Source organism: Cannabis sativa, chromosome 8, assembly GCF_029168945.1.
Source record: "Cannabis sativa cultivar Pink pepper isolate KNU-18-1 chromosome 8, ASM2916894v1, whole genome shotgun sequence".
Taxonomy (NCBI): domain Eukaryota; kingdom Viridiplantae; phylum Streptophyta; class Magnoliopsida; order Rosales; family Cannabaceae; genus Cannabis; species Cannabis sativa.
Window position 1 is genome coordinate 40,545,209 of NC_083608.1, and position 27,981 is coordinate 40,573,189.

General features: G+C 37.2%; 2 protein-coding genes and 1 non-coding gene across 3 annotated transcripts; 1 reads left to right on the plus strand and 2 right to left on the minus strand.

The window, feature by feature from the left end:
• The first annotated feature begins 13,713 nt into the window (after nucleotides 1-13,713).
• LOC115701596 (small nucleolar RNA R71) lies at nucleotides 13,714-13,820 on the plus strand. Its single transcript, XR_004008590.1, has one exon. It is a non-coding gene; the product is annotated as a small nucleolar RNA R71 (small nucleolar RNA).
• A 3,146-nt stretch (nucleotides 13,821-16,966) lies between these two features.
• LOC133030317 (L-ascorbate oxidase homolog) lies at nucleotides 16,967-18,029 on the minus strand. Its single transcript, XM_061102952.1, has 3 exons — nucleotides 17,687-18,029; nucleotides 17,523-17,601; nucleotides 16,967-17,443 (listed from the first exon to the last, which is right to left on the minus strand). The coding sequence occupies exons 1-3, from the start codon at nucleotides 17,971-17,973 to the stop codon at nucleotides 17,231-17,233; spliced, it is 579 nt and encodes a 192-aa protein (XP_060958935.1). The 5' UTR covers nucleotides 17,974-18,029; the 3' UTR covers nucleotides 16,967-17,230.
• Nucleotides 18,030-24,900: 6,871 nt separating this feature from the next.
• Nucleotides 24,901-27,376, minus strand: LOC115699046 (L-ascorbate oxidase homolog). The gene is made up of 6 exons (XM_030626255.2): nucleotides 26,739-27,376; nucleotides 26,523-26,632; nucleotides 25,986-26,256; nucleotides 25,786-25,888; nucleotides 25,312-25,657; nucleotides 24,901-25,226 (listed from the first exon to the last, which is right to left on the minus strand). The coding sequence occupies exons 1-6, from the start codon at nucleotides 26,874-26,876 to the stop codon at nucleotides 24,920-24,922; spliced, it is 1,275 nt and encodes a 424-aa protein (XP_030482115.2). The 5' UTR covers nucleotides 26,877-27,376; the 3' UTR covers nucleotides 24,901-24,919.
• Between the last annotated feature and the right edge of the window lie 605 nt (nucleotides 27,377-27,981).

Below are 27,981 nucleotides of genomic sequence, written 5' to 3' on the forward strand. Positions count from 1 at the left end.
ACATGAAGAGAACTTTCCCTCCTAAACCAACTAACAAAACTAACATTTGAAACTGTCCAATCCGAGAGTGCCACATGTCCTGAATATTAGACTTATGTCTAAAAATACCACAATTATCCACCTTTTTAGTCATAAGTCTGAAAGTATGCATGCTCAATGTTTCCTGGTACCTCCGAGGAGGTCAGTCACTGCAGTGTTGTGATGTTGAGCAAGTTTAGACAATGTCTAAACTTTGCTAAAGTCACACACTTGGTCATCACATCTGCAGGGTTGTCATCTGTCTTAACCTTCTTCACTTGCACTTCACCACTTGCAATAATTTCTCTGATGTAGTGGAGTCTAATGTCAATATGTTTACTTCTTTCATGGAACATTGGATTCTTCATCAAATGAAGAGCACTCTGATTATCACAGTAGACAGTGATATCAGTGGCATTAATCTTCATTTCTTGTGCAAATCCTTTCAACCAAACTGCTTCTTTTATTGCTTCTGTGGCTGCCATATACTCAGCTTCAGTTGTAGATAGTGCAACCACCTTTTGTAGATTAGATTTCCAACAAACACATCCACCTAGAACTGTAGAACAATAACCCGTAAGGCTTCTTCTGGTGTCTATGCTTCCTGCATAGTCTGAATCGACATAGCCAGTGACATCACAGGGAGAAATGTTGTCTTTGTGAAATTTTAAACCAATGTCCAAGGTTCCCTTGACATATCTGAGAGTCCATTTGACTGCTGCCCAGTGTTCAGTGCCTGGATTGGCAATGAACCTACTTACAACACTCATTGCATAGGCCAAATCTGGTCTTGTGCATACCATAGAGTACATAAGACTCCCAACACATGATGCATATGGTATGTTATCCATGAACCTTTTGTCTACTTCAGTTTTAGGTGATTGAGCTTGTGTAAGTTTGAAATGAGGAGCAATGGGAGATGTTACCTGTTTAGCCTTGTCCATGCTGAACTTGTCTAGAACCTTTTGAAGATAACTCTTCTGAGATAGTATGATATATTCTGGTCTCTTTCTGATAATGTCAATTCCCAGTATCTTGTTTGCCCTCCCTAGATCTTTCATATCGAATTCACTACTCAGTTTCATCTTGATTTTGTCAACTTCACTCCTTAGTTTACCTATGATCAAGATATCATCTACATAGAGAAGTAAATAAACCTGATCATTGTAGTAAACACAGGGATCGTATTTGCTTTTATTAAAACCAATTCGAATCATGAACTCATCAAATCTTAAGTTCCATTGTCTTGGAGCTTGCTTGAGGCCGTATAGGGATTTCTTGAGTAAACACACTCTGTCTTCTGAGTTTTCAACTTCTAATCCTTCTGGAATGGCCATGTAAATTTCTTCATCTAGCATACCATGCAAAAATGCAGTCTTGACATCCATCTGATCCACCTCATAATCGAATTTAGCGACGAGCCATCATGATTCTTATTGATGTTTGTTTGACAACAGGGGAGAAGATATCATTGTAATCTATACCTTCTTTTTGACTAAATCCCTTTGCTACAAGTCTTGCCTTGTATCTGACCTTGCCAGTTCCATTGTCACTTTCTTTTTCCCTGAAAATCCACTTGACGACCTATGATTCTCTCGTCCTTTAGGTCTTTTCACCACTATCCATGTCTTGTTCTTGATCAAAGAGTTCATCTCTTCATTTACAGCCATTAAACATTTTTCTCTAGCCTTACCCTGAATTGCTTCGGTAACCGAGAGGTTCGTAGTTTTCAATCTCTTACGCAAAGAAGAAAGGCAAAAGCAGTACATTCTGAAGCAGAGTAATCTGCATAACCAAATCTATCTGGGGCTTTAGCTTCCCTTCTTTCTCTGTCCCTTGCAAGTTGGTAGTCACTTAGATTTTCTTGATTTACATTGTCATCCTCAGATTCAACTCGAGCTTCCCCAGTTTCTGTCAGTGGTGCTTCTGGTGTATCACAGTTTTGACATGGTTCATCTTGATCCACCTGAACTTGTACCTTTCTATTCAAAATTGAATTCTGTCCAAGTCTCATAGCCATTTCATTCTCCTTGAACACTACATCTCTACTGATAATGCACTTCTTATAACCATCTTCCAAACACCAGAGCTTGTATCCTTTCACACCATCTGGATAGCCTAGGAATAGGCATTTCAAGGCCCTAGGTTCAAGTTTGTCTTGTCTAACATGAGCATAGGCAAGGCAACCAAAAACCTTTAAGTGATCATAATTTGGTTTGTTTCCAGTCCATATCTCTTGAGGTGTTTTGAAATTTAATGCAACAGAGGGACACCTGTTGATTAAATAGCATGCAGTCTTCACTGCCTCACCCCAAAAATGTTTCTGTAATCCTGCACCCTTCAGCATACACCTAACCCTCTCTAGAATGGTTCTGTTCATTCTCTCAGCCAAGCCATTCTGTTGAGGTGTTTTAATTACTGATTTGTGTCTCTTGATTCCAGTCTTGGCACAATAATCCTTGAATTCATCTGAGCAGTATTCCAGTCCATTGTCTGTCCTCAAAACCTTTAGTTTTCTACCTGTTTGGTTTTCCATGAGCTTTCTCCAATTACTGAAAGTTTCCAAAGCTTGACTCTTGTTTCTCAACATGAAAACCCAAACCTTCCTACTGAAATCATCAATGATGCTCATGAAGTAATTGGCACCTCCAAGGGATTGTGTTCTTGATGGCCCCCACAGATCTGAATGTACATAGTTGAGTGGTTCCTTGGTGATGTGTATGCCAGTAGGGAACTTTACCCTGCAACTCTTTCCTAATACACACTCTTCACAGAACTCCAATTTCCCATTCAACTTATCCCTTAACAGACCCTGTTTGTCTAGTTCAATTAGACCTCTTTCACTCACATGCCCTAATCTCAAATGCCACATTCTAGTTTTGTCCCCAAGATCTTGTCATTTACAAGCAAAGCATTTGCTGTTCCCAACACTGCCTTTCCATTAAGAACATATATACCATTTCTGATATCACCTTTCATGATCACAAGTGAGCCTTTTATTACTCTTAAAGACTCATTAATCTTAATAGAACATCCTCTAGCAGCTAATTCTCCAATAGACAGTAAGTTTCTCTTAAGTTCAGGGACATACCTGACATTTTTGACTGTCCTCTTGATGCCATCATGCATGGTAAACAACACAGATCCAATCCCTTTGACCTGACAGGCTTTGTTGTTTCCTAGAAGTACATTTCCACCTTGTATCTCCTTGAATTCACGCACGTATTTCTGTGAGGTGTCATGTGAAATGAGCACCCAGAATCTAATATCCATTCTCTGCCTGATTCCTTGCTAGACACTACCAATACATCTGCTGATTCGTATCCATCTTCTGCAACATTTGTTTCACCTCTTTCTTTACTTTTACCTCTGGAATTCTTTGCTTTTAATGCCCTACACTCATCTCGAAAGTGTCCTTCTTTCTTGCAATAGTAATAGAATTTCCCAGTCTTGAATTTGGATTTGTTCTTGGATTGACTGCTGCTTCTAAACTTATTCTTGAATTCTCTCTTGTCAGGTCTTCCTCTTCCAATGTACAGACTATCACCATTCGAATCTCCCCTGTCATCAGTTTTCTTTTGAATTTCCTTTGAGTTGAGTGTAGCCTTTACTTCTGACATTGTCAATGTATCTTTTCCATAAAGAATGGTGTCTACAAAATGCTCATAGGTTTTAGGTAGAGAACTCATCAAAATAATTGCTTGATCCTCTTCCTCGATCTTAACACCTATGTTGTTCAAATCAAGAACTATTCTATTGAATTCATCAAGGTGACATCTTAATTCTTTGCTTTCATCCATTCTCATTGCATAGAGCTTTTTCTTTAGGTACAATTTGTTGGCTAGGGATTTCTTCAAGTAGATGGAAGCAAGTTTAATCCACAGACCAGAGGCAGTAGTTTCATCTGATACTTCTCTCAGGACTTCATCTCCAAGACTTAGTAAAATGGCACTGTGAGCTTTTGATTCTGTGTCTCTTTTGATCTTTACATCTGTTAGTTCTTCAAGTTGAGTAGGTTCGATAGCTTCTGAAATTCCCTGATGAACAAGCAAAGCTTTCATCTTGATTCTCCATAAGCTGAAGTCGTTTGTCCCTGTGAACTTGTCAACTTCGAATCTTGCTGATGACATTTTCAGGTTGTGTTCTTTGAGTCTTGAACCGGTTCTTGAATGTCAATACTTTCCTTAACCTTGCTCTGATACCATTTGTGGTGAATCCACAATTCACCTCATTCAAGAACACACAACAAAGAACAAATTAACATAAACCAGAAATCGAAAATGCAGTCCAAAAACCAGCAATAAATTTGAACCAGTAAGAACTTTAAGCAATCAACAATTAAAGAACTTTGAACAGATAAAATGGCACCTTTCTTTTACGAGGTTCGAACATAGATCAATGTAATCTATGCCTACATCCTCGGGAAACAATCAGCATACTTCTTGTTGCTATAATTTTAAACACTACGCAAGTATACGCAATCAAGTAGTAAATCTCACACAGGTGAGGTCGATCCCACAGGGAATTGGATTAAGTACCACTAAATTATACTTATGATTCTATTCGGTAAATCGAAAGCAATTATGATTTAAAAACAGTGAAATATGAAAGAAATTCAGAAAACTTAATAACACAATTTAAAGTTGAGCAAGATGAGACAATAGGGAGGAGAATCCTGTTGTTGTTTACCCAAATCGTTAATGATTAATTACTATCCTATTCTTGCAGTGAATGACAGATTATGAAATAACCTAGCTCCTTTCAGATCTTCTAGATTCTAAATCACATGTTATCTAATTAATTCCTTAATTAAACTAACATGAAATCAGCATTAAGTAATAATCTACTCGTCACATAAGTCATGCAAATACTTTCGTTTCACATAGAACATCGATTATCTTAATTTTAGCATTCTCAATTCTCACTTTTCAGATTTTGAATTGAGATCATAGAGCATGCACAAGGTGATCAATCTTAAACATGAAATTAAGAACAAACTAAGATAATTTCACACCCAAGAATTGAGGAATGGTAATTAAACATTAACTAGGCAAAACATTAAACAACAATCATCATCCTCCCTAAATGGGAAATTTAGTTCAGAAATAAATCCATAACCATTCCTATAGCAATATTCAACATAAATAAATTAAAGAGGAATAAAGAAAAGAACTGTTGGTGGATGAATTCTGGATCTTCACTTGAATCTCTATGCTCTTCCTGCCGCTCTCAGCTGTGTTTTAGGGTTCCAAATCGCTCTCCCTGACTTTCAATCGCAGTTTTCTATTTATAATTGAAATTTAGGGTTCGATGGACGAAAATGCCCCTGGTCCGTACGGGATCTCGCCGCGGCCAAGCTTCCTCTCGCCGCGGCGAGAATATTGAAAAATTAGGTGCTCTCTGTATCTCGTAACTCGCCGCGGCGAGCCTCTTCATCGCCGCGGCGACTGAAGCCTTCTGAATTCTCGAGATCTAGCCGCGGCCAAGTTGTGTTTAGCCGCGGCCAGATATGCACAAAAACTCAAAAATTGAGTTTTCTTCGGCTCAGCACGTCTTTTAACGAATTTTTGCACCCGAGATCTCTTTTATTCCAAAGAACCTGAAAACATAGAAAACAAGCGTAATTCCGTCCCAACACAGCTAAAAACGCACGTAAATTGGATCCAAAACATAGGCTAAAAATAGCCTAACAAACTCCCCCAAACTGACTCTTTACTCGTCCCCGAGTAAACTAAAACTAAACTAAAAGAAACTGACAATGATAGCTAAACTTTCCAACAATTTAATTGTTACCACCACCTGCACAACTTCAATCCAGCAATAACCAGAATTTCAACTTGCCAACTCTAAGAACTAAGTTGAATGTGCAATTTACAAGTAAGTAATTCATACAAACCTAAAGCATCGCAATTTCCATCAATATCACAACTGTTCTAACTTTCCAACATCCCACTAACACATGATCAATAAGTTTGAATGACATACCTCTCTCCACTAATGTTGACAAATTTCTATTTGGAATCAATAGGTCTTTTTCGGTTAACAACACATGGCTTAGGTACATGGGTAGGTGAGAAGTCATTTAGGCTATACTATACCATAAGCACTATTAACCAAGCAAGCCTAGACATTTATTTTACTTTCTTTCCATATATCCCAAAAACAGAAATAAGAGATTGCAATTTTTCTTGTGTGTGCACCTCATAATTTTCTTAACTTTTTTTCAAGAAGACACATTTTTTTCTCTTTTTTTTTTCATAGGCACAACACACAATATTCTTATTTTTTTCAATCTCTCATTCCTACACTTTATATTTTTTTTTTTTTCACTTACAGCACTTATTCCCCCCAAACTTGCTTCAAGGCTCATGGCATAATAAGGTATGTTCAGGGTAAAAAAAAAATAAATTCAAGATAACGCTCAGTTAAGTGGTGAAAATTTTTAAAACAGGCTAAGGCTCAACTTTGGGTATACTATGGATAAAACTTTTTTAGGTAGGCTTGAAAGGCTCAATCGATCCAAAGAAAATTTGCCTAAATCACTTTCCAAACAAAAAAAACAAAAATCATCAAGGATTTCGCTTCAAGAGAGTATGTCAAACAAATTCTATTCCATGTTCAATCAGTCATTCCACAATCCAAATAGAACACAAGTGATATGTGAGAATAGCAAATGTTTTAAATCTACATGAATCACTTCCTAGCACACATCCAATTTAATTCAAACAGTTGCAAGTCAAGCACACAGTTATGTTTCAATCCATTGCACAAGTGAATAACAACAATTTAATCCATCTTTCAATTTAGCTATCACACAAGACTAAAAAAAACGAAAACAAACTAAACTAAAACAAATAAACTAAACTAAAACAAATAAATGCGAAAAAATAAAATAAATTAAGTTTCCCCCCCCCCCCAAACTAAAATGCACATTGTCCCCAATGTGTGAAAATAAACCAGGGTGAGAGAAACTTACCTGAGCCCCTTAAAAGGGGTTTGGCGGCGGTGGCTGGTCATAAGGGTTGAAACGGGGTGGCATGGCAAAATAGTTCGGTTCTTCCACACCGATATTCATCCTTGTGACAAGTGAATTCAATTGAGCCACCTGCTGCTCATCGAAGATACTCCTCTGGGCCATGTAATTTTGCATATGCATGTTTTGCTGAATCAGATAATTCAGCTGATCGTGAGTGTACTGCATGGCAGGGTCAAGAGGCCCGCCAAGACGTGGTGGTTCGATGTCCTCACGTTCCTCTTCTTCTCTTGCCGGAGAACCTCTTTGAACTGGCGGTTGACCATGAGGATGAGGAGGTTTGAAGCGAAGAACAGTCGCCAAGTTAATAGGGCGCTGTGGCGGTGCCTTTGTATCATATGAGTACTGTGGTACTCCATGTTTCTCACATAGATCAGTGATTAGTCCAGCCAACCCAAGTCCTCCACCAGAAGATCCCTCAACCATAATGTCAAAGGTCACTCGAACAATATCCCCCACATTCAAATTATACCCTTTCATAATGCCGTAAACCCATTTAAGTCTGTCCATTTGAGCATCAGAAAAATGCTTGTTGGGGAGCATCCTTGCACTAACAAAGTAAAGCCAAGCCTTGGCCACTGGGTTGAGTTCACATCGGTACAATTGGTATGGTTCTCCATTAAGCTCATGGAACCTAAGGCCAGGATACCCTAGAGTCTCAGCAATATCCACATAATTCAAACTTCTCTCATAAAATTGTCGTTTCAAGGGTTGTTCTTCATTAGTGAAAGTTTGGAGGTCATAAAGGGCATGAATAGCGGCTGTGGTAGCAGGCACTCTAACCCCCCTAACTCTAACTTTGCCCTCTTCTCTTTCAGGCCAGTTGGCTAAAAATTCCAAAGCTAGAGTTTGATTACCACGCTCAGTGACATCTACGAACTTAGTCCACTGCCTATGTAGGATTTGATCCCTAATAGATGCAAAAGCAGGGGGAATGTTGGCAGTTTGGCTTAGGTTCACAATGTCTATCCCTCTATCTTCAATGAATGCCCTATCTTTCAATTTCAAAAACCGCTCTTGAGCCTCCATGTTGGTAAACCTAACTCTATCAAGATTAGAGCGTCCCCTAGATGGGTTGGATGATGAAGCTCCCTCCTCATTAACCCTTGACCTCTTTGGACCCATAGCACCCAAATTTTTTCTAACTCTCAAGATTTTTCAAAATTTTCGACAGCACTTCCCCTTAAAAATCGACTTCCCGGGATTTAACCCTTTCACAATCACATTCAATTGACTCACCACAATAATATTCAACAATGAATGAGCAACAATTCCAAAAATTTCAACACAAAGTCTACTACTCTCTAGCAATCCACAAATAATCCAATCAAACTTGTGTAGAGAAATTAAAATTTGTTACCTCAATGAAAATCACTCTTTAGTCAACCTCCATTGATGAGAACCTTGAAGCTTTAGGGAAGAAGAAGGTGAATAGTGATTTTCTGAAATTTTGGGTGAAAAATTAGGGATTTTGGAGTGGATTTTTAGAGGAAAAGAGTGTTAGATGAGAGAAATAAGGGATGATGATGATTTAGGATGAGAGTTTATGGATAAATTTGAGGAAAATTGGTTTGAATGGGGTTAGATGAAGAAATTAGGTTGAAAAGGGTGGTTTTCGGCTGGAGAAGGTAGGGTTTGAATGTGGGGTTTTGATTTGAAATGTTAGGGATTTTGAGTTTAAAAAGGGAAATCTGACCATTCTCGCCGCGGCCACATGTATCCTCGCCGCGGCGAGATTTCGCGAAATTGGACCCCTTTCTGTAAGTCCAATCTGGCCGCGGCGGTGTATACCCTCGCCGCGGCTAGAAATCGGGAAATTAGACCTGTTTCTGTAAGTCAAATCTGGCCGCGGCCATACATCCCATGGCCGCGGCCACTGATCAAATTTTTTTTTTTTTTGTACCGAAAAAGAATGCACAACAAGAAAAATAACCGTAAACTTAAAAAGAGTTCAACTAAATCAAAAGAACACTTGGGTTGCCTCCCAATTAGCGCTAACTTTATCGTCGCTCAGCTAGACGTTGATCGAGATCTTCAAAGTGGCGCCAGAATCATGGCGGACTTGGTTTGATCAAATTGACCTCCCAAGTAGAGCTTTAATCGCTGTCCATTCACTTTGAAAGTATTAGGACTTTCACCTTTTAGTTCCACTGCTCCGTAGGGAAACACTTTGATCACCGTAAATGGCCCTGACCACCTTGATTTTAATTTACCAGGAAACAACTTTAGTCTTGAGTTAAAGAGTAGAACTTGTTGACCAGGTTGAAACTCCTTTCTGACTAGATTTCTGTCATGCCATCTCTTAGTTCTTTCCTTGTAAATCTTGGCGTTTTCATATGCTTCATTTCGAAATTCTTCCAACTCATCCAACTGTAGTAGTCTTTTACGCCGGCGGCCTTTAAGTCCATGTTTAGAGTTCTCATTGCCCAATAAGCTTTGTGTTCTAACTCCACTGGTAAATGACACGCCTTTCCAAACACCAACCGATATGGTGACATCCCTATTGGCGTTTTGAACGCTGTTCTGTAAGCCCACAATGCGTCATCCAACTTTCTTGACCAATCTTTCCTTGATCTCTGCACCGTTTTCTCCAGAATCATCTTTATTTCCCGGTTAGAAATCTCAGCTTGGCCATTACTTTGCGGATGATAGGGGAGGGCAGTTCGATGACGAACACCATACTTTGAAAGGAGTGCTTCGAACTGTTTGTTGCAGAAATGACTCCCTTCATCGCTTATGATCGCTCGGGGAGTACCAAACCGTGTGAATATATTCTTCTGAAGGAACCGAAGAACTGTTTTTCCATCATTAGCTGGTGTTGCTGCAGCTTCTACCCATTTTGATACGTAATCCACGGCCTAGCAAAATGTATAGATTGCTAAACGATGAAGGAAAAGGACCCATAAAGTCTATCCCCCATACATCAAACAACTCTACTTCCAAGATTCCTGTCAAAGGCATTTCGTTTCTCCTTGAGATGTTTCCTGTACGCTGACAACGATCACATGCCTTCACAAAAGTACTAGCATCTTTGAAAAGCGTTGGCCAAAAGAACCCGCTTTGCAACACTTTGCGTACTGTTCTAGTTCCACCGAAGTGTCCCCCACATGGTAAAGCATGACAAAGGATTAAGAATAGAGTACATCTCCTCTTCAGGCACACACCTTCTTATTATCTGATCTGCACAGTGCTTGTAGAGGATTGGCTCTTCCCAATAGTAATGTTTTACCTCGGAAAAGAATTTCTTTAATTGTTGACGAGATAGCTCAGGAGGAGTGATATTAGCAGCTAAGTAGTTAACATAATCAGCATACCATGGTACCATAAGACTTTCCCTCACACTAAAGAGTTGTTCATCGGGAAATTGTTCATTTATTTGTACCTCTTTCGTATTCGACTTTCTTCCGGCTTCTAGTCTTGACAATTGATCCGCTACTAAAATCTCGGTACCCTTCTTGTCTTTTATGTCAAGATCAAATTCTTGCAAAAGAAGAACCCATCGAATCGCTCGTGGTTTGGCATCCTTCTTAGTCATCAAGTATTTGATTGCTGAATGATCTGTATACACTATCACTTTATTGCCAATCAAGTAGGGTCGAAATTTGTCACATGCAAACACTATAGCCAGCATCTCTTTTTCTGTAGTAGCGTAATTTAGTTGGGCATCATTCAAGGTTTTGCTTGCATAGTAAATGGTTCTGAATACCTTGTCAACCCGTTGTCCCAAAACTGCTCCAATAGCATAATCACTTGCATCGCACATGATTTCAGAAGGTAATTCCCAGTTTGGCGTAGTCACAATCGGTGCTGAGATTAACTTCTCCTTGAGAATTTGGAATGCTTCAAGACAATCTTTCCCAAATTCAAAAGGTACTCCACTAGCAAGAAGATTGGATAGCGGTTTGGCCACTTTGGAAAAATCTTTGATAAATCTTCTATAAAACCCGGCATGACCCAAAAAGCTTCGAACTCCCTTAACTGAAATTGGAGGAGGCAAGTTCTCAATTGTAGATACTTTGGCTCTGTCAACCTCAATACCTTCTTTTGAGATTTTATGTCCCAAAGACTATTCCTTCTGTAACCATGAAATGGCACTTTTCCCAGTTCAGCACCAAATTAGAGTCTTCACATCTTGTTAAAACCAATTCCAAGTTACTCAGACATTGGTCAAACGATGAGCCAAACACTGAAAAATCATCCATGAACACCTCGATGCACTTTTCTATTAAATCTGAAAATATAGCCATCATACACCTCTGAAATGTTGCTGGAGCATTACACAGCCCAAATGGCATTCGTCGAAAAGCAAAAGTACCATATGGACATGTGAATGTTGTTTTCTCTTGATCCTCCGGTGCTATAGCTATTTGGTGATACCCTGAGTATCCATCAAGGAAACAATAGTACTCTTGTCCTGCCAACTTGTCTAACATCTGATCAATGAATGGGAGTGGAAAGTGATCTTTTCTTGTGGCCTTGTTGAGTTTTCGGTAGTCAATGCAAATTCTCCATCCCGTGACAGCTTCCGGTTGGGATGAGTTCATTCTTCTCATTCTTTACCACCGTCATCCCTCCTTTCTTTGGAACAACTTGGACTGGGCTCACCCATTTACTGTCTGAAATAGGATACGCTACCCCTGCATCTAACCACTTCAAGACTTCTTTTCTGACAACCTCCTTCATTGGTGGATTTAATCTACGTTGTGCATCAATGGTTGGTTTCACTCCATCCTCCATTAAGATTCTATGCATTACAGTTGAAGGGTTGATCCCTTTAATATCTGCTAAAGTCCATCCAATGGCTTTTGAATGCTTCCTTAGAACCCGTAATAGCTTATTTGTCTCTACAGAAGATAGGGAAGAAGCCACAATAACAGGAAGTGTCTTATTTTCTCCCAAATATTCATACCTGAGATGCTCTGGTAAGACTTTTAACTCTAGTTGAGGAGGCTTTTCAGTAGATGGGGTAGGCTTTGTTGGTATGACTCCTAACTCTTCATAATATTTTCTATTCAGCGGTCCATAAGAATCGAGCCACAAAGCATATTCATAAGCTTCCTTACCATCTTGTTCCACCACCTCTTCTTGTACCAAAGTCAGATTAAGAGGATCTTCAGCATGTGTCTTTGTCTCCACCAACTGGTCCACCACATCAATTGCAAAACAGTTGTCACTAGCCGTAGGATAGGTCATTGCTTTGAGCACATTAAATACAACTTCATCTCCTTGTACCCTTAGCTTTAACTCTCCTTTCTGAACATCAATTAGTGCTTTCCCTGTTGCCAAGAAAGGTCTACCCAGGATGATAGGAACATTACTATCTTCTTCCATATCCAGAACAATGAAATCGGTGGAAAGATGAACTTGTCCACCTTTACTAACACATCCTCAATGACTCCTCTAGGGTGAGCTAGCGATCGATCTGCCAATTGAAGAGTTACAGTAGTTGGCTTTGCTTCACCTAGCTGCAATCTTTTAAACACTGACAAAGGCATTAAGTTTATACTGGCTCCCAAATCACATAGTGCATTTATTCCTTCAATTTTACCAATAGTACAAGGAATAGTGAAACTCCCTGGATCTCTGAGTTTTGGAGGGAGTTTCTTCTGTAGAATAGCGCTACACTCTTCGCCAGAGCCACCGTCTCATAGTCTTCCATCTTCCTCTTCTTTGACAAAATTTCCTTCATAACCTTCACATAACTTGGCATCTGCTCTAGAGCTTCAGCAAAAGGAATGTTAATGTGAAGTCTTTTGAAGACTTCTAGAAACTTGGTGAACTGCTTGTCTAAGCTTGACTTTCTAAGCCTCTGAGGATAGGGTATTTTTACATGATGATCAATACTAATTGGTGGAGACTGTGGTGGTGCTGCTGGGCTGTCAGTAGCCTTTTCTGCTGTTGGTGTCGGTGTTTGCACTGGTTGAGCATTTATTTCTTCGTCTATCTCAACTGGTTGTGGTAACTCGGGCCCATCATACTTCTTACCGCTCCTCAGGGTAATTGCCTTGCAATTTTCTTTGGGATTGACTTCAGTTGTGCTAGGCAAATTTCCTTGAGGGCGGGTTGCTACCTGAGTTGCTACCGGCCCATCCGAGTCTCTGTGTCTTTAATTGAAGATCTAGTTTCAGCCATGAATTGGAGCAAGAACTGTCCGCAAACTAGAACTTCCACCGCAGGCTTGTTGCTGATTAAACTGTTGGTTCTGATTTCTTTGTTGATAGAACCCACTATTTCTTCGGTTGTTATTCTGGTTGAACCCATAATTGTTGTTGTTGTTGTTCTGTGAAAAATTCCCAATGGCTTTAGCTTCATCCATTGGCAAATCATCCACATCTGCTTGACACTCCGAAAAGTGATGACTTCCTCCACATAACTCACAAACAATTTGGGCTTGCTTAGCTTGCCCTGCAATGATTTTAGTCAATGCCTCAACCTGAGCTGTTAACTTTGTGATGGCATCAACTTCTAACACACCAGCTACCTTCTTAGATTGACTCCTTTCAGTTGGCCACTGCTGATTGTTTAGAGCCATCTCCTCCAATAGATCATACGCTTCATTAGCACTTTTTCTCATAAAAGCTCCGCCCGCTGCTGCATCTATTAAAGTTCTAGTATTACCAACCAACCCGTTATAAAAGTTGTGAACCAGCATCCACTTCTCTATACCATGATGAGGACACCTCCTGATCAGATCTTTAAACCTCTCCCAAGCCTCATGGAGAGATTCATTATCTTGTTGGCAGAAATTATTGATTTCTCCTCTTAGCTTTGCAGACTTAGCTGGAGGAAAGAACTTTGACAAGAATTTTGTTGCCAGATCATTCCATGTAGCAATAGAATTAGGTGGCAAAGAATTCAACCAACTCTTGGCTCGTTCTCTGAGCGAGAATGGGAACAACCTCAGTCGAATGGCATCATCGCTAACTCCATTAACTTTAAAAGTTTCACAAAGTTCCATGAAGTTAGAGAGATGCAAATTAGGATCTTCAGAAGGGAGACCACCAAACTGAACTGAAGACTGCACCATTTGAAGGATGGCAGGCTTAATCTCGAAATTGTTTGCATCCACTGCCGGTGGCCTGATACATGACTGCACTCCCGTCAAAGTAGGGAGAATGTAATCTCTCAAGCTACGGCCATTAGCTTGATCTTCCACGGCACCTCCATTATTACCGTTATTACCCCCATTGTTTCCAGCATTATTGTTCACATTCGCAGCCATGATCTCTGATGTTTCAAATAGCTTGCCGAAACTCTTTCTTGCCTCTTGTTCTTTCGATTCCTCCTGCAAGTTTTCTCAATTTCGAGATCAACTCGGTAATATGACTGTTTGTCCTTGACGGCGCATGCACTTAGGATTCCTGAAATAAATCAAGAAAATATTGCAAGAAAAAGGTTAGAAAAATCAGCAAAAGAAAATATACCAAAGTAGAAGTTAGTATAATTTTATGTAATATTAATCTTTAACAATTCCCTAAGCAACGGCGCCAAAAACTTGTTGCTATAATTTTAAACACTACGCAAGTATACGCAATCAAGTAGTAAATCTCACACAGGTGAGGTCGATCCCACAGGGAATTGGATTAAGTACCACTAAATTATACTTATGATTCTATTCGGTAAATCGAAAGCAATTATGATTTAAAAACAGTGAAATATGAAAGAAATTCAGAAAACTTAATAACACAATTTAAAGTTGAGCAAGATGAGACAATAGGGAGGAGAATCCTGTTGTTGTTTACCCAAATCGTTAATGATTAATTACTATCCTATTCTTGCAAAGATGAATGACGATTATGAAATAACCTAGCTCCTTTCGTATCTTCTAGATTCTAAATCACATGTTATCTAATTAATTCCTTAATTAAACTAACATGAAATCAGCATTAAGTAATAATCTACTCGTCACATAAGTCATGCAAATACTTTCGTTTCACATAGAACATCGATTATCTTAATTTTAGCATTCTCAATTCTCACTTTTCAGATTTTGAATTGAGATCATAGAGCATGCACAAGGTGATCAATCTTAAACATGAAATTAAGAACAAACTAAGATAATTTCACACCCAAGAATTGAGGAATGGTAATTAAACATTAACTAGGCAAAACATTAAACAACAATCATCATCCTCCCTAAATGGGAAATTTAGTTCAGAAATAAATCCATAACCATTCCTATAGCAATATTCAACATAAATAAATTAAAGAGGAATAAAGAAAAGAACTGTTGGTGGATGAATTCTGGATCTTCACTTGAATCTCTATGCTCTTCCTGCCGCTCTCAGCTGTGTTTTAGGGTTCCAAATCTCTCTCCCTGACTTTCAATCGCAGTTTTCTATTTATAATTGAAATTTAGGGTTCGATGGACGAAAATGCCCCTGGTCCGTACGGGATCTCGCCGCGGCCAAGCTTCCTCTCGCCGCGGCGAGAATATTGAAAAATTAGGTGCTCTCTGTATCTCGTAACTCGCCGCGGCGAGCCTCTTCATCGCCGCGGCGACTGAAGCCTTCTGAATTCTCGAGATCTAGCCGCGGCCAAGTTGTGTTTAGCCGCGGCCAGATATGCACAAAAACTCAAAAATTGAGTTTTCTTCGGCTCAGCACGTCTTTTAACGAATTTCTGCACCCGAGATCTCTTTTATTCCAAAGAACCTAAAAACATAGAAAACAAGCGTAATTCCGTCCCAACACAGCTAAAAACGCACATAAATTGGATCCAAAACATAGGCTAAAAATAGCCTAACACTTCTTTATTGATTAATCAGGAATGATTACAAGTGATTAGATCACAACAGAAAGGATCAATTACAGAAGGAGTCTAGCTCCTAATCCTCTCAATCACTCTGTCTCAATTCTCTCTCACTCTCTGATTTTGTGTCTCAATTGGTGTCCCCTTAGAATTGTCTTGGTTTAGAGTTTATATATAGGTGTAGTACATGAAGAGAACTTTCCCTCCTAAACCAACTAACAAAACTAACATTTGAAACTGTCCAATCCGAGAGTGCCACATGTCCTGAATATTAGACTTATGTCTAAAAATACCACAATAGGCATGTCCAAGTACTTAGTGTGGTGTTTAGCCAATTTTACCCCAAGGTTTTCAACCAACTCTTCAGCCTTAGCCATTCCTATCATGCAGCCAACACAAAGATCAGACTTCTCAAGATTAATACATCGCTCGGATAAGTTTGCATAGAACTCCAAAACCCCTTTTAAAGCAAGATCGTCTTCCTTAATGGCATCAAGGAAAATAAGGCTATCATTCGCAAATAGGAGATGGAACAACCTTTGTTTCAATAAACCAAATCTCAGCCCATGAATTCTCCCAACCCGTTCAGCCTCATGAATCAAACAAGACAACCCTTCAGAATATAAAAGAAAAAAGAAGGGAGTAAAATTACCTCTAACCAACCATTAATACGAATAGAAAAAGAGACAGATTAGACACAATTCATTCATTACTTTAGTTATCCAGTCGTCTTCATACCCCAAACAAGACATCATAGTATCAAAGAAGTCCCATTCCACCCTGTTGTATGCTTTTGACATATCAAGCTTCAACGCCATTTTTGTCTCGTTACCAAATCTCCTTTTTCTCATACAACGAAGGCTTTCATACACCCTAAGATAGCATTGTCTTGGATGATTCGACCACCAATAAAGGCACTTTGGTTAGCCGAAATCGCAGTATTCAAACTCTACTTCATACGGTTAGCAAGACACTTCGACACCACTTTGTAAACTACTATACAGAGACTAATAGGCTGAAATTTAGACATCTTAGTAGGCTTATGAACCTTAAATATCAACTAATTTAATTTATATTAAATATGTTAACTGTTTTTATTGACTCAATTAAAATTTTAATTTTTTAATAAATAAAAAATTAATTGATGTGTTAAATTTAGATTGATTTAACACAATATGAAACACTAATTTTTAAAATTAATAGAGAAAAGGGAAGAAATAGGAAAGGAAAAAAGAATACGAGTGGTACTCTAACAATTATCTCCTATCAGTCCCACTTGGAACAGTTCAAAACAACGCTACTACAAAGTAAAAGAATGCTCACAATAAACCATTGCTACATATTCTCTTCTATAGAATTAAAATCCTCTAAACCTTGTCACCCACTCGTGACATTTGTACTCTTTTTGTTGATGAAGAAATGCTGTTTTTACAAAGGCCTGGTCCTACGACCTAATGCTCTCCCACAAAGAAGAGTATTCTTTGGGATTGGATACTCATCTCTCCATGAATTTGCAGGTGAATACACTCGAAGATAGAGTTGTTGCCCCAAGTACTGCCTAGCCCAGTTTTCAGACCTTATGTTCCACATTCCCACATTATCCAAAGGCATGTAAACTGCAGTCCATGATTTGGGATAAACCTGTAAAAACACGCACAAAACATTAACATTAATCATATTTGTGAAGATTAACAAGGCAAAGCAACATTAATTTAAGTACCTGAACAGTACAACGAGAAATTGTGTCCCTCAAATTGTATCTTAATCTAGCCTCAGGGGACCATTGCCCTCCATCCATACTGCCATATCAAAAAACTCGAACTAATCAGACAATTTTGCATTGATTTTTTCTTTGAAGAAACAAAGTTCATGATATGAGCTTACCCCACAACAAAGAAGTTATGGCCATCAATATGCCATGACTGTACAGAGTCTTCTTCATTCTCAAACACAACCTCAGCATAGCCTCTGAAATCAGCAGCCATGACAGAAGTTTGGAGATAAGCCCCGCCGCCAGTGGGGCTGTCTTGGATGCTTCCAAGCGAAAACACTCCAGAGATTTTGAAGTAGTCAGCTAGCTTGAGTGGTGTATCAGCTGGAATAAACGACACACTGTTGACTGCATATCTCTGCTTTCCATTGATTATTGGAGCAGAATTCGCTAGCCTCATTGTGTGTGTCACATTGATCTATTTGTATAATATACCCAAGATCTATTTGTATATAACATAGAACACAATAATAAGATATAATAATTAGGTATGTGTACCTGATTGGTCCATAGCAATTATCTCTGATTGATCCACAGCAGTTACTCCAATTTGATAGTACAATACTATCAACTAAGTCTTCCTCCCTAGATCTCTAAATCAGAAGCAGTTTATTTTCTCTGATTATCAAAAGGTATACAATTGTGATGAGACAATATGTATTTATAGAGTTAGGGAGGGGACTTAGCTACAAAACCCTAGTTGGGCTGGGCCTGCTCATCAAAGGCTTCAGTCAACTAGAAAAGCCCACACTTCTGCTTCACCTAGACTTTATACACAGATGCTAAGCCCATTAACAATTGATCACCAGCAACATGGGCTAACACAGCAAAGAACTATCCAATCAACCCAAGTTTTAATAAAACCAATAAAATTTAATGTAAGCCCAAATAAAAAGTCTAACATTCTCCCACTTGGGCTACATTGATTTTAATACATATATATTATATATCAAAATAATTTTGTTTGAAAACGACTCATGGGTTGAACAACAGGAAAACATTTGTGGCCACTTTAAAAAATGATAGTTCTCTGATAGCATCTCAACATACCGGTCCAATTTAACCTTTGATAATGAACTATGACAATCATATTGTTTTTAAGTCAACAAAAGACATTCATAATCACAAAATACCAAAGTATTAAATCGACATGGTCAATAAGTCTAGTAGTGTGGTAAGGAATTATGTTCAACATGTGATCAATTTAAAATAACATAATATCCTTATCAGTCCTCAATTTCACTGATACCGTGATGCTTAATAAATAAGCCAGTGAAATTAAACATACACCACTTAAAATAAGTAAGTGTCACTAAACTTGCTTAAAGAATTAAGCCAACAAAATATCATTGTCTTTTAGTAAATATACTTAAAATACAATGATCACAACAAGATATGAACTACATGCTTTCAATTCAATTATTCTCGAGAATATAACAAAGCCTAACTGAAAGCATAAACATCCAATAATAAAAATTATTGGCCCACAAAGTAGTTCATAACATCAACAAGTAAACTACATATAAATGTAATCTCAAAAGATAAAGCAAGAAACTCCCACTAACCCAAAGGAGCAAAAGATTATAAAATGCCTATATCAAAAACATGTTTATCAAACAATATGGCACTTAATCCTTTGGTTAGAGGATCTGCAAACATCAACTTGGTCTTTCAATATTCTATCACAATGTCTCCTTTCTTAACCAAGTCTTTAATAGTGAGATACTTTATTTCCTTATATTTAGAAGCACTACTAATCTCATTATTCTTTGAAAAGAAAACAACAATATTATTATCACAATAGATTAGTATAGGAGAGGAAATAGGATCAACTAGTCGTATCTCTAAAAACAAAAAATTCTTTAACCATAGAGCTTGCAAAGATGCACCATAACATACGACAAATTCAACATATATAGTAGATGATACGATTAAAGTCTATCTAACACTTTTTCAAGAAATAGCAGCACCAACAAAAGTGAAAATATAGCCAGAAGTTGACTTTAAATCATCTACATAACCACCAAAATCTGAATCTGAATAACCAACAACTTAAAGATTGTTGACATGCTTATACACAAGCATAAAACTCTTCGTTCTATGCAAATATCTCAAAACTTTATTGGCTGCATCCTAATGATCATGGCCAGGATCAGATAAATATCTCCTAAGAACATCGACCATGAAAGCAATGTCAGGTCTAGTGCAAACCTAAGCATACATCAAACTTGCATATGGGATATTCTGCATTGCTTCTCTTCTTAAGTTGTTCTTGGGACAATGTTGCTTAGTAAATTTGTCCCTTTCAAAATAGGAACGAAACCAGCTTTACACAAATCCATGTTGAACCTTTTGAGCACACGAGTAACGTAAGCTTCTTGAGGTAAGCCAAGAACTTTTCAATTCTTATCATGATGAATCTCAATCCCCAAAACTAAAGATGCCTCTCCAAGATCTTTCATATCAAAATTGGTAGATAGAAAATTTTTGGTCTCATTTAGTAATGACAAATCACTGCTGGCAAGTAAAATATCATCTACATAAAGAACAAGAAAAAATATGATGACTCCCACTGATCTTCATATAAATACACTAGTCAAACTTGTTCTCGATGAAATCCAACAGTGTCATGACCTTATCAAACTTCAAGTACCACGGGTGAGATGCTTGTTTGAGACAATAATTAGATCATTTCAATTTTCCTCGAAGCCTTCAGATTGAGACATAAAAAATTTGCTCACTCAGTTCTCCATTCAGAACAATAGTTTTAACATCCATTTGATGCAACTCTAAATCAAAATGCGCAACTAAGGCCATAATAATTCTGAATGAATCTTTAGTGGAAACAGGTGAGAAAGTTTCAGTGTAATCAATACCTTCTCTTTGAGTAAAGCCTTTAGCCACTAAACGCGCTTTAAACCTTTCAATCTGTCCCTTTTTATCCCTTTTAGCCTTTAAAATCCACTTACAACCTATTGGTTTAAAACCATCAGGTAATAAAACTAGCTCCCATACACCATTTTTCTTCATGGAGTCGATCTCATCATCCGTAGCTGCTAACCATTTTGAAGATTGTGGACTATTAAGTGCTTCACTAAAAGTGACAGGATCCACAAAATGATCAATATCATATTCTCCTTCTGTAAGATAAACAAAATTATCATGACACTTTGTTGACTTCTTTTGTCTCTGAGATCTTCTTAGAGGAGGTACTTCTGGAATAACTTCTCTTTGTTGATCATTGTTTTGAATAACATCTTCCACAACTGGAATTTCTTCAATAACAGGATTCTCATTAACAATAGGAGCTTCATCATTAATAGGCCCTTCATCAATAATAGGACCTTCATCATCTTCGATATCGGGAGCAATATATTCATCAACAATGGGAGCATTACCAACTGGAGTAGGATGGAGACTACTATTATCATCTCTTGAAAATGACATAGGAATACAAATTCCTTTAGAGGACTCCCCCATTTCAAGAGATGTTGAAGGAATTTTTTCAGCAACATCAAATTCCAGAAATTTAGCAGTCTCAGATTCAACAATTAGCGTACCACGAGTGGGACAGTAAAAGCGATAGCCTTTTGAGCGCATTGGATAACCAATGAAATAACAGCGATTTGTTCTCGGATCTAACTTTTTCAAATTAGGATCATAAATCTTTACTTCAGCTGGACAACCCCATACTCGAAGATGATTAAGACTAGGCTTCCGCCCAGTCCACAACTCAAAAGTGGGTCTTTGGGAAATCGCATTTACCGGGAACACGATTTAAAATATAAGTTGCGATCATAAGTGCTTCACCCCATAAAAACTCTGGAAGATTTGTTCTACTCATCATACTTTAACCATATCCATGATAGTGCGATTTTTCCTTTCAGCAACGCCATTTTGCTCAGGTGAACCAGGCATAGTGTATTGAGCAACTATACCATTTTCTTGTAAGTACTCGCAAAAAGCCCCATGTGTTGTCAGATTACGTATAACGACCATAATATTCTCCTCCACGATCAGAATGAACAACTTTGATGACTCTTCCTAATTGTTTCTCAACCTCATTTCGAAAAATTTTGAGTTTATCAAGGGCGTCAGATTTTTCTTTAATTAAATAGGTGAATCCATAACGAGAAAAATCATCGATAAAAGTGATAAAATACTTGTTTCTGCACAACGAGGTGGAATAAGGACCACTGATGTCTGTGTGGATAATTTCCAATAAAGATTGACTGCGGTTTGCAGTCTTCTTTCTTGTTTTAGTCAGTTTTCCACGAGTACAATCAACACAAGTATCCCAATCAGAAGCATCAAGAGGAGGAAGTATTTCAGATTTAATTAAACGATCAACCCTTTCTCTGGAAATATGACCCAATCTTTTGTGCCATAACAATAAGGATGTTATCTTAATATAAGATTTCTTATCCACAATATTCACAATATTGAAAAGGAAGCTAAGGAAGTCAATGATAATTTGAAATGAATATCAGAGTAAAAACAGTTTCCAATTATTCGGAGTCAAACATAATGTCAACACTATAATTGGCTAAACGAAAAGAAAATCATTGGTTCACTATAAGCGGAAGCGAAACTGAATTACTTTAAAAGTAGGAATCAAGTAATTACTGTTCAAAACAATCTGAATACTAAACTGTAATTCAAGAATAAGTGTGCCAACATAAATAACGTCCACTCCAATATAAGTGTCCACTGTAAGCATTGACTCCCTCTCACTTGGCTTCTTGAAATCCCTTAGCCTCTGGTTGTTGTTGTTTCTCTTCATATTTTCTTTATCCTTTGTTGGGCTTGAGTTGAGAAACAAAGTGAGAAGATTCATTCTTTTCATTTTGTTAGCTTGCTTTTTTCAGCTACACACTGAGAAATTAGATCACTAAAACTCCATGTTTTATTATAAGTGTTGTAGGTTGTCTTGATAAGACTAAAAGAGGCAGGAAGTGCATGAAGAGCTCGATGAATAATGAAAGAGTCAGGAAGAGGAATATTATGATCTTTCAACTTTTACTGAACATTAAAAAATGCAGAAAAAATCTCGCACTCCTTTTAATTCCTCATACTTAATGGTTGTCATTTCATCCATAAGATGTCCAGCTTCAGCGTTTCATAGCAATGAGACTAAGATGATTTTAAATTTTTCCATTGTGCATGAAGAATTTTTTGGGCAACAATTCTGATATTAGAATAAGATCAGCAGATTTTTCTTCTCGAAGGCATAAGTCCAAATCTATTATGCCTAAAGTAATTTTCACATCTCGTTTCCATGTCTTAAAGTTGAAGCATTCAGAATTTAGATGAAAACGGTATTGTTGTTCGTAGAAAGGAGACCGAAAAATCCAAAAAAATAAAACTTGAATAAGCAATATGAGCAATGCATTAGAAAATATTGTAGAGTCAACTGGTCATTATAAACTCCCCTTTGGGGTGAGAATATAACACACACATGATCTACCTTCATGAAGTTAACAACAAAGAAAAAAATACATATCATTTAAGAATTTTATTACCTTTGGGCAAATAAATTTCTTAAAAATATGTATTAATTCAAGCAAAAAATAATAATAAATTTATATATTTAAATTATTACCTTTGGGCAAATAATTAAAATATATACATTTAATATTAACTCATTTCATGGAATGTGAACTAATATATGTAAATACTACCTTTGGGCAAGTAATTACACATATAGTCAACCAAAAATATAATATTTTCTTCAACATGTGAAATTTGGTGATAAAACAATCATTGAAAATTAATAATTTTCAACCAAATTTCCAAAAGAGATATATAATTGCTTTTATTATATTGATAATCAAAAAATAAAGTGTTTACCATAACACATTATTTTTGTATCAAACAATCAAGTTTTATAACTTTAGAACAACAATTAATGGAAAAATGTGAAATAAAGAATATTGGTGGAGATTACATAGTCAAGATAAACGAAACAAGAGAGTGACTATGTCATATGGTACGAGAAGAAACTCAAAAAATTTTCTATGATTTACGGATTTTGAAAAATCATCAAAAATTATTTTTAATAATTTTTTAACTGCATAATTATCATTAAAATAATAATAATTATTAAACGGAGTCAAAAAATTAATTAAAAATCATAGAAAAATCAGAAATTTAATTCTAAGCACGCTGGAAAAAAAAAAAGTCGAAAAACGACCTCCGAGAGTGCCGCACGCGCCCCCACGCGCGGGCTGTGCGACTGGGATTCGCGGCTGGGCTTGATCTTCTTCCTCCAGCGGGTCTGAAACCGGGTCACGCGACCCGGTGCTCCTCCAGTCGGGTCTGCTCTCTTTTTCCGGCCAAAAAACGACGAAAACATGGGGAAATTGATGGGTTTCGATCGGTATTGGATTTCTAGTCCATCTAGACTACTAATTTCGAGTTTTTAAGGCTCAATTTCTAGATCTCTTGGCAAAAAACAATCCGAAAAAAAAAAAATAAAAATAAAAACAAACTATCAACCCGATTCTAGCATGTATGTCATACAATTCGAAAAATTAAACGTGTAGAAACATTGTAAATTAGTTGATAATGAGATTTGCACCATCAATTTTAATGTATAAACAATAGAATCAAAAAACCCAAATTTAATATCATAAGAAAAAAAATATATATATATATATAAACCCTAAAATTTTAAATTTAAAATTCTCATAATATACATAATGATTTCATGCATATAATATATGCATAGGAAGAGAATTTAATGAAGAATAAAACCCCTAAACTTTTAAGATCGAAAAATAAAAAATTCAACATAAAATAATAACGAAATTAATATGTAATTGGAAAAAAAAAATATCATATACATATTAATTGTTATAAAAATTATAGGTTCTAAATCATATACAATAGGCAATCTGATACCACATGTTAGAAAATTAATAATATACCCAAGATCTATTTGTATATAACATAGAACACAATAATAAGATATAATAATTAGGTATGTGTACCTGATTGGTCCATAGCAATTATCTCTGATTGATCCACAGCAGTTACTCCAATTTGATAGTACAATACTATCAACTAAGTCTTCCTCCCTAGATCTCTAAATCAGAAGCAGTTTATTTTCTCTGATTATCAAAAGGTATACAATTGTGATGAGACAATATGTATTTATAGAGTTAGGGAGGGGACTTAGCTACAAAACCCTAGTTGGCCGGCTCGCTCATCAAAGGCTTCAGTCAACTAGAAAAGCCCACACTTCTGCTTCACCTAGACTTTATACACAGATGCTAAGCCCATTAACAATTGATCACCAGCAACATGGGCTAACACAGCAAAGAACTATCCAATCAACCCAAGTTTTAATAAAACCAATAAAATTTAATGTAAGCCCAAATAAAAAGTCTAACAGTTTGGAGATAAGCCCCGCCGCCAGTGGGGCTGTCTTGGATGCTTCCAAGCGAAAACACTCCAGAGATTTTGAAGTAGTCAGCTAGCTTGAGTGGTGTATCAGCTGGAATAAACGACACACTGTTGACTGCATATCTCTGCTTTCCATTGATTATTGGAGCAGAATTCGCTAGCCTCATTGTGTGTGTCACATTGATCAATCCATAATGGTATGACCCTTGTGGATTAGGCCTTGGTCCGCTTGCTGTCAAATTCCGCCTGGTTTGGTACAAAGAAAAAATATTCTAAGTATCCCTGCAAAGATTTTAGACTCTCATGATAATTTGAATAAGGAAAACAGTACCTGAATGATCGGGCTTGCTCAAGGGACCAATCAATCTGAGTTGTTGGGCCACCGGGAATAGCACCAGAAACACTTCCTGCAGAGTTGCTGTAATGAAGAGTGGCGGTCGACGTGAGAATTTGAGAGGTGAAACGGGTTGAAAAGACCATTATGTAATCTTGAGGTGGTTGATCGGCTGTGACCAAGACAGATAAGGATTGCCCCAGATGAATGTCAAGAGAATCATAGGTGTTCTGGAGAGAGTGAGTGCCTTCTACCTCAACAAGAAGCAATTTGTGGCCCTGGATTCTGAAGTTAATGGAAGTTGTAAGCCCCACGTTAGATATACGGAACCTGTAAGTCTTGCCTGTTTTAGCAAGTTTTACAAGAGAAAAAAAAAACCATCAACACCATGACCAAATGACCTTGTATAGGTGTAGCTTAACAAAATGTATATTTTCAAGTTGAACTGGTGACATGTTATTATTTGTTTACCTTGGTCAACTGTGAATGTGTTCCCATTTGATCCACGACCATTGATAAGAAGCCCATCAGGGAAAGGGAGATCATGCCCACCATCCAAAATGGCCTTTAAATCCTGTATAAGTTTAAGAAAAAGTACATTCTTAGAAGCCTTGATAATTTTCTCTTATATGAGATTTGGCATCATCTATAAAATTAGGTAGGTTACTCACTGTGTGATTTTGCTTGAACCAGTCACCAGCTAGTAGGGTGAAATCACCAGCAGGAGGAGGGAAAGGCACCGGAATTCTCGGGCGGCTAAGAATTCTGATACCGCCATAGCCTCCTGCGGCTTTGTGTAAGGCAAGAGAAGGGAAGTAGAAATAGCTGCCAATCTGGTCCTTAACTTGAAGAACATAAGTGAAATTTTGTCCTGGTGGAATGGGGCAGTTTGTACCATACACTCCATCTTGCCATGAGTTCCTCCTCTGCTGTACACCATTCCTACATAAGATTGACCAAGAAAACAATAAAAGAGGGTCTTTAAGGGCTCTTACATCTTGCCATCGTGTGCACTAACTAATTACATTAGGTAATTAAAAATGTATCAAGTAACAAACAAAAATAACACAAAGTTCAACACTTCCGGGTAAGAACTAGTACGATCTGCTTAGTATGTTTAAAAAAAATTCAAGTTTTAGTGGAAAGAAGAAGACCATATTTCGAAACAGAACTCACTACATGAATAAAGAAAGGGCAAGAAGACTAACCAGGAGATGAGAAGGGGTTCGTCCAAGGCATTGAAGACACTAACAATCAGGTTGTCATTGGTAACCGACTCAATCTGAGGCCCTGGAAATTGCCCATTTATCAAGATGCCCTGAAATTCAATTAAAACATTCAATCTATCAGTAATCGTTCATTATCTCAACAATAAAACCAATATATATTACACACATTGTATATAAAGATGAAGAACTGATTACCCTTTGTTTTACTCCAAGAGGATAGATATCACCATAGGTGACATTCCAGTCATAGAACCTATACGGGCTTTCTCCATGGGTGGAGCTCAAAAGCAGGGCCAAGAATAGTAAAGAACAAATACTCCTATACTCACCCATTTCTTCCTCTCTTTCACACTATCTCCTCTGCACTTTCTTGGGAGTTTTAAGAAAAATAAAAGTGAATAATGAATATTATTAGTACCAAAATGATTGGAGAGGAAAACCTTCCTGCAAAGAAAGCAAGTCTGTAAAGTTCCTTATTTGTCGTTTGAAATTTTTTATTTCCTTCTGTAGTGGGACATGTCGGCGAAGACTGAAGGATGAGTTGAGATTAAAGGAACTAAAAAGAAAGAAAAAGGAAGATTCTTATTTCTTAGGTAGGGAAGTGTACTGTATTGTATTGTATCTCCTCTCCTTTGTTTCTTTTTTCTTTATGGACCGAAGAGTACTAGGAGAAGAGTGTGTGAGGTGTAGAGAATCTAGGCTAAACTCTCTCTTCTCTCTTTCTCTATATCCTAGTTACTTAGTTTAGTCTTAACAAAATCTCATTTCTCTCACCGCGTTTCTCGATTGGAGCGACCAAAGTTGGCCATAAATCTAGGAATTTCTTTTTAAGCTTTCTGGTATTTCCATTCAAACTTTAATTTAAATACTTATAAAATTATTTGTATTATGCTGTCCTCTTAGTCACGCGTACGTAAGTTACTAATTACACTTGAATTTTCTAGTTTCAGTAAATACAAATATCTTATTAAAATCTAATTATTATTATTTGTTCACGATTATAAATTTTTCTCTCAATAAATTGTGGTATAATATAAATATTGAATATTTTGAATTTGTTATGATTGAATACTTTTATTTTGGTAGCATAAATACTTATTGTTGACAAAAGAGTGCTTCTGTTAGTACTTAGTCGAACTAAAAAGTGGTGTTAATATATATTTAATATATCAATTAATTTAATTTACATTAAATATATTAATTATTTTTTTCACTCAATTAGAAGTTTAATTTTTTAAAAAATAAAAAATTAATTAACGTGTCAAACTTAAATTAATTTAACATAATATGAGACACTACTTTTTAATAGGGGTGTTCATTCGATCCAATTTTTATTTTTTTGATCAAACAACATTCAATCTGCACTAAGTGCGGATTTCATATTTTGGATCCAATCCGATCCGCATAACAGTTTAAATCCAATCCAATCCGCAATAGT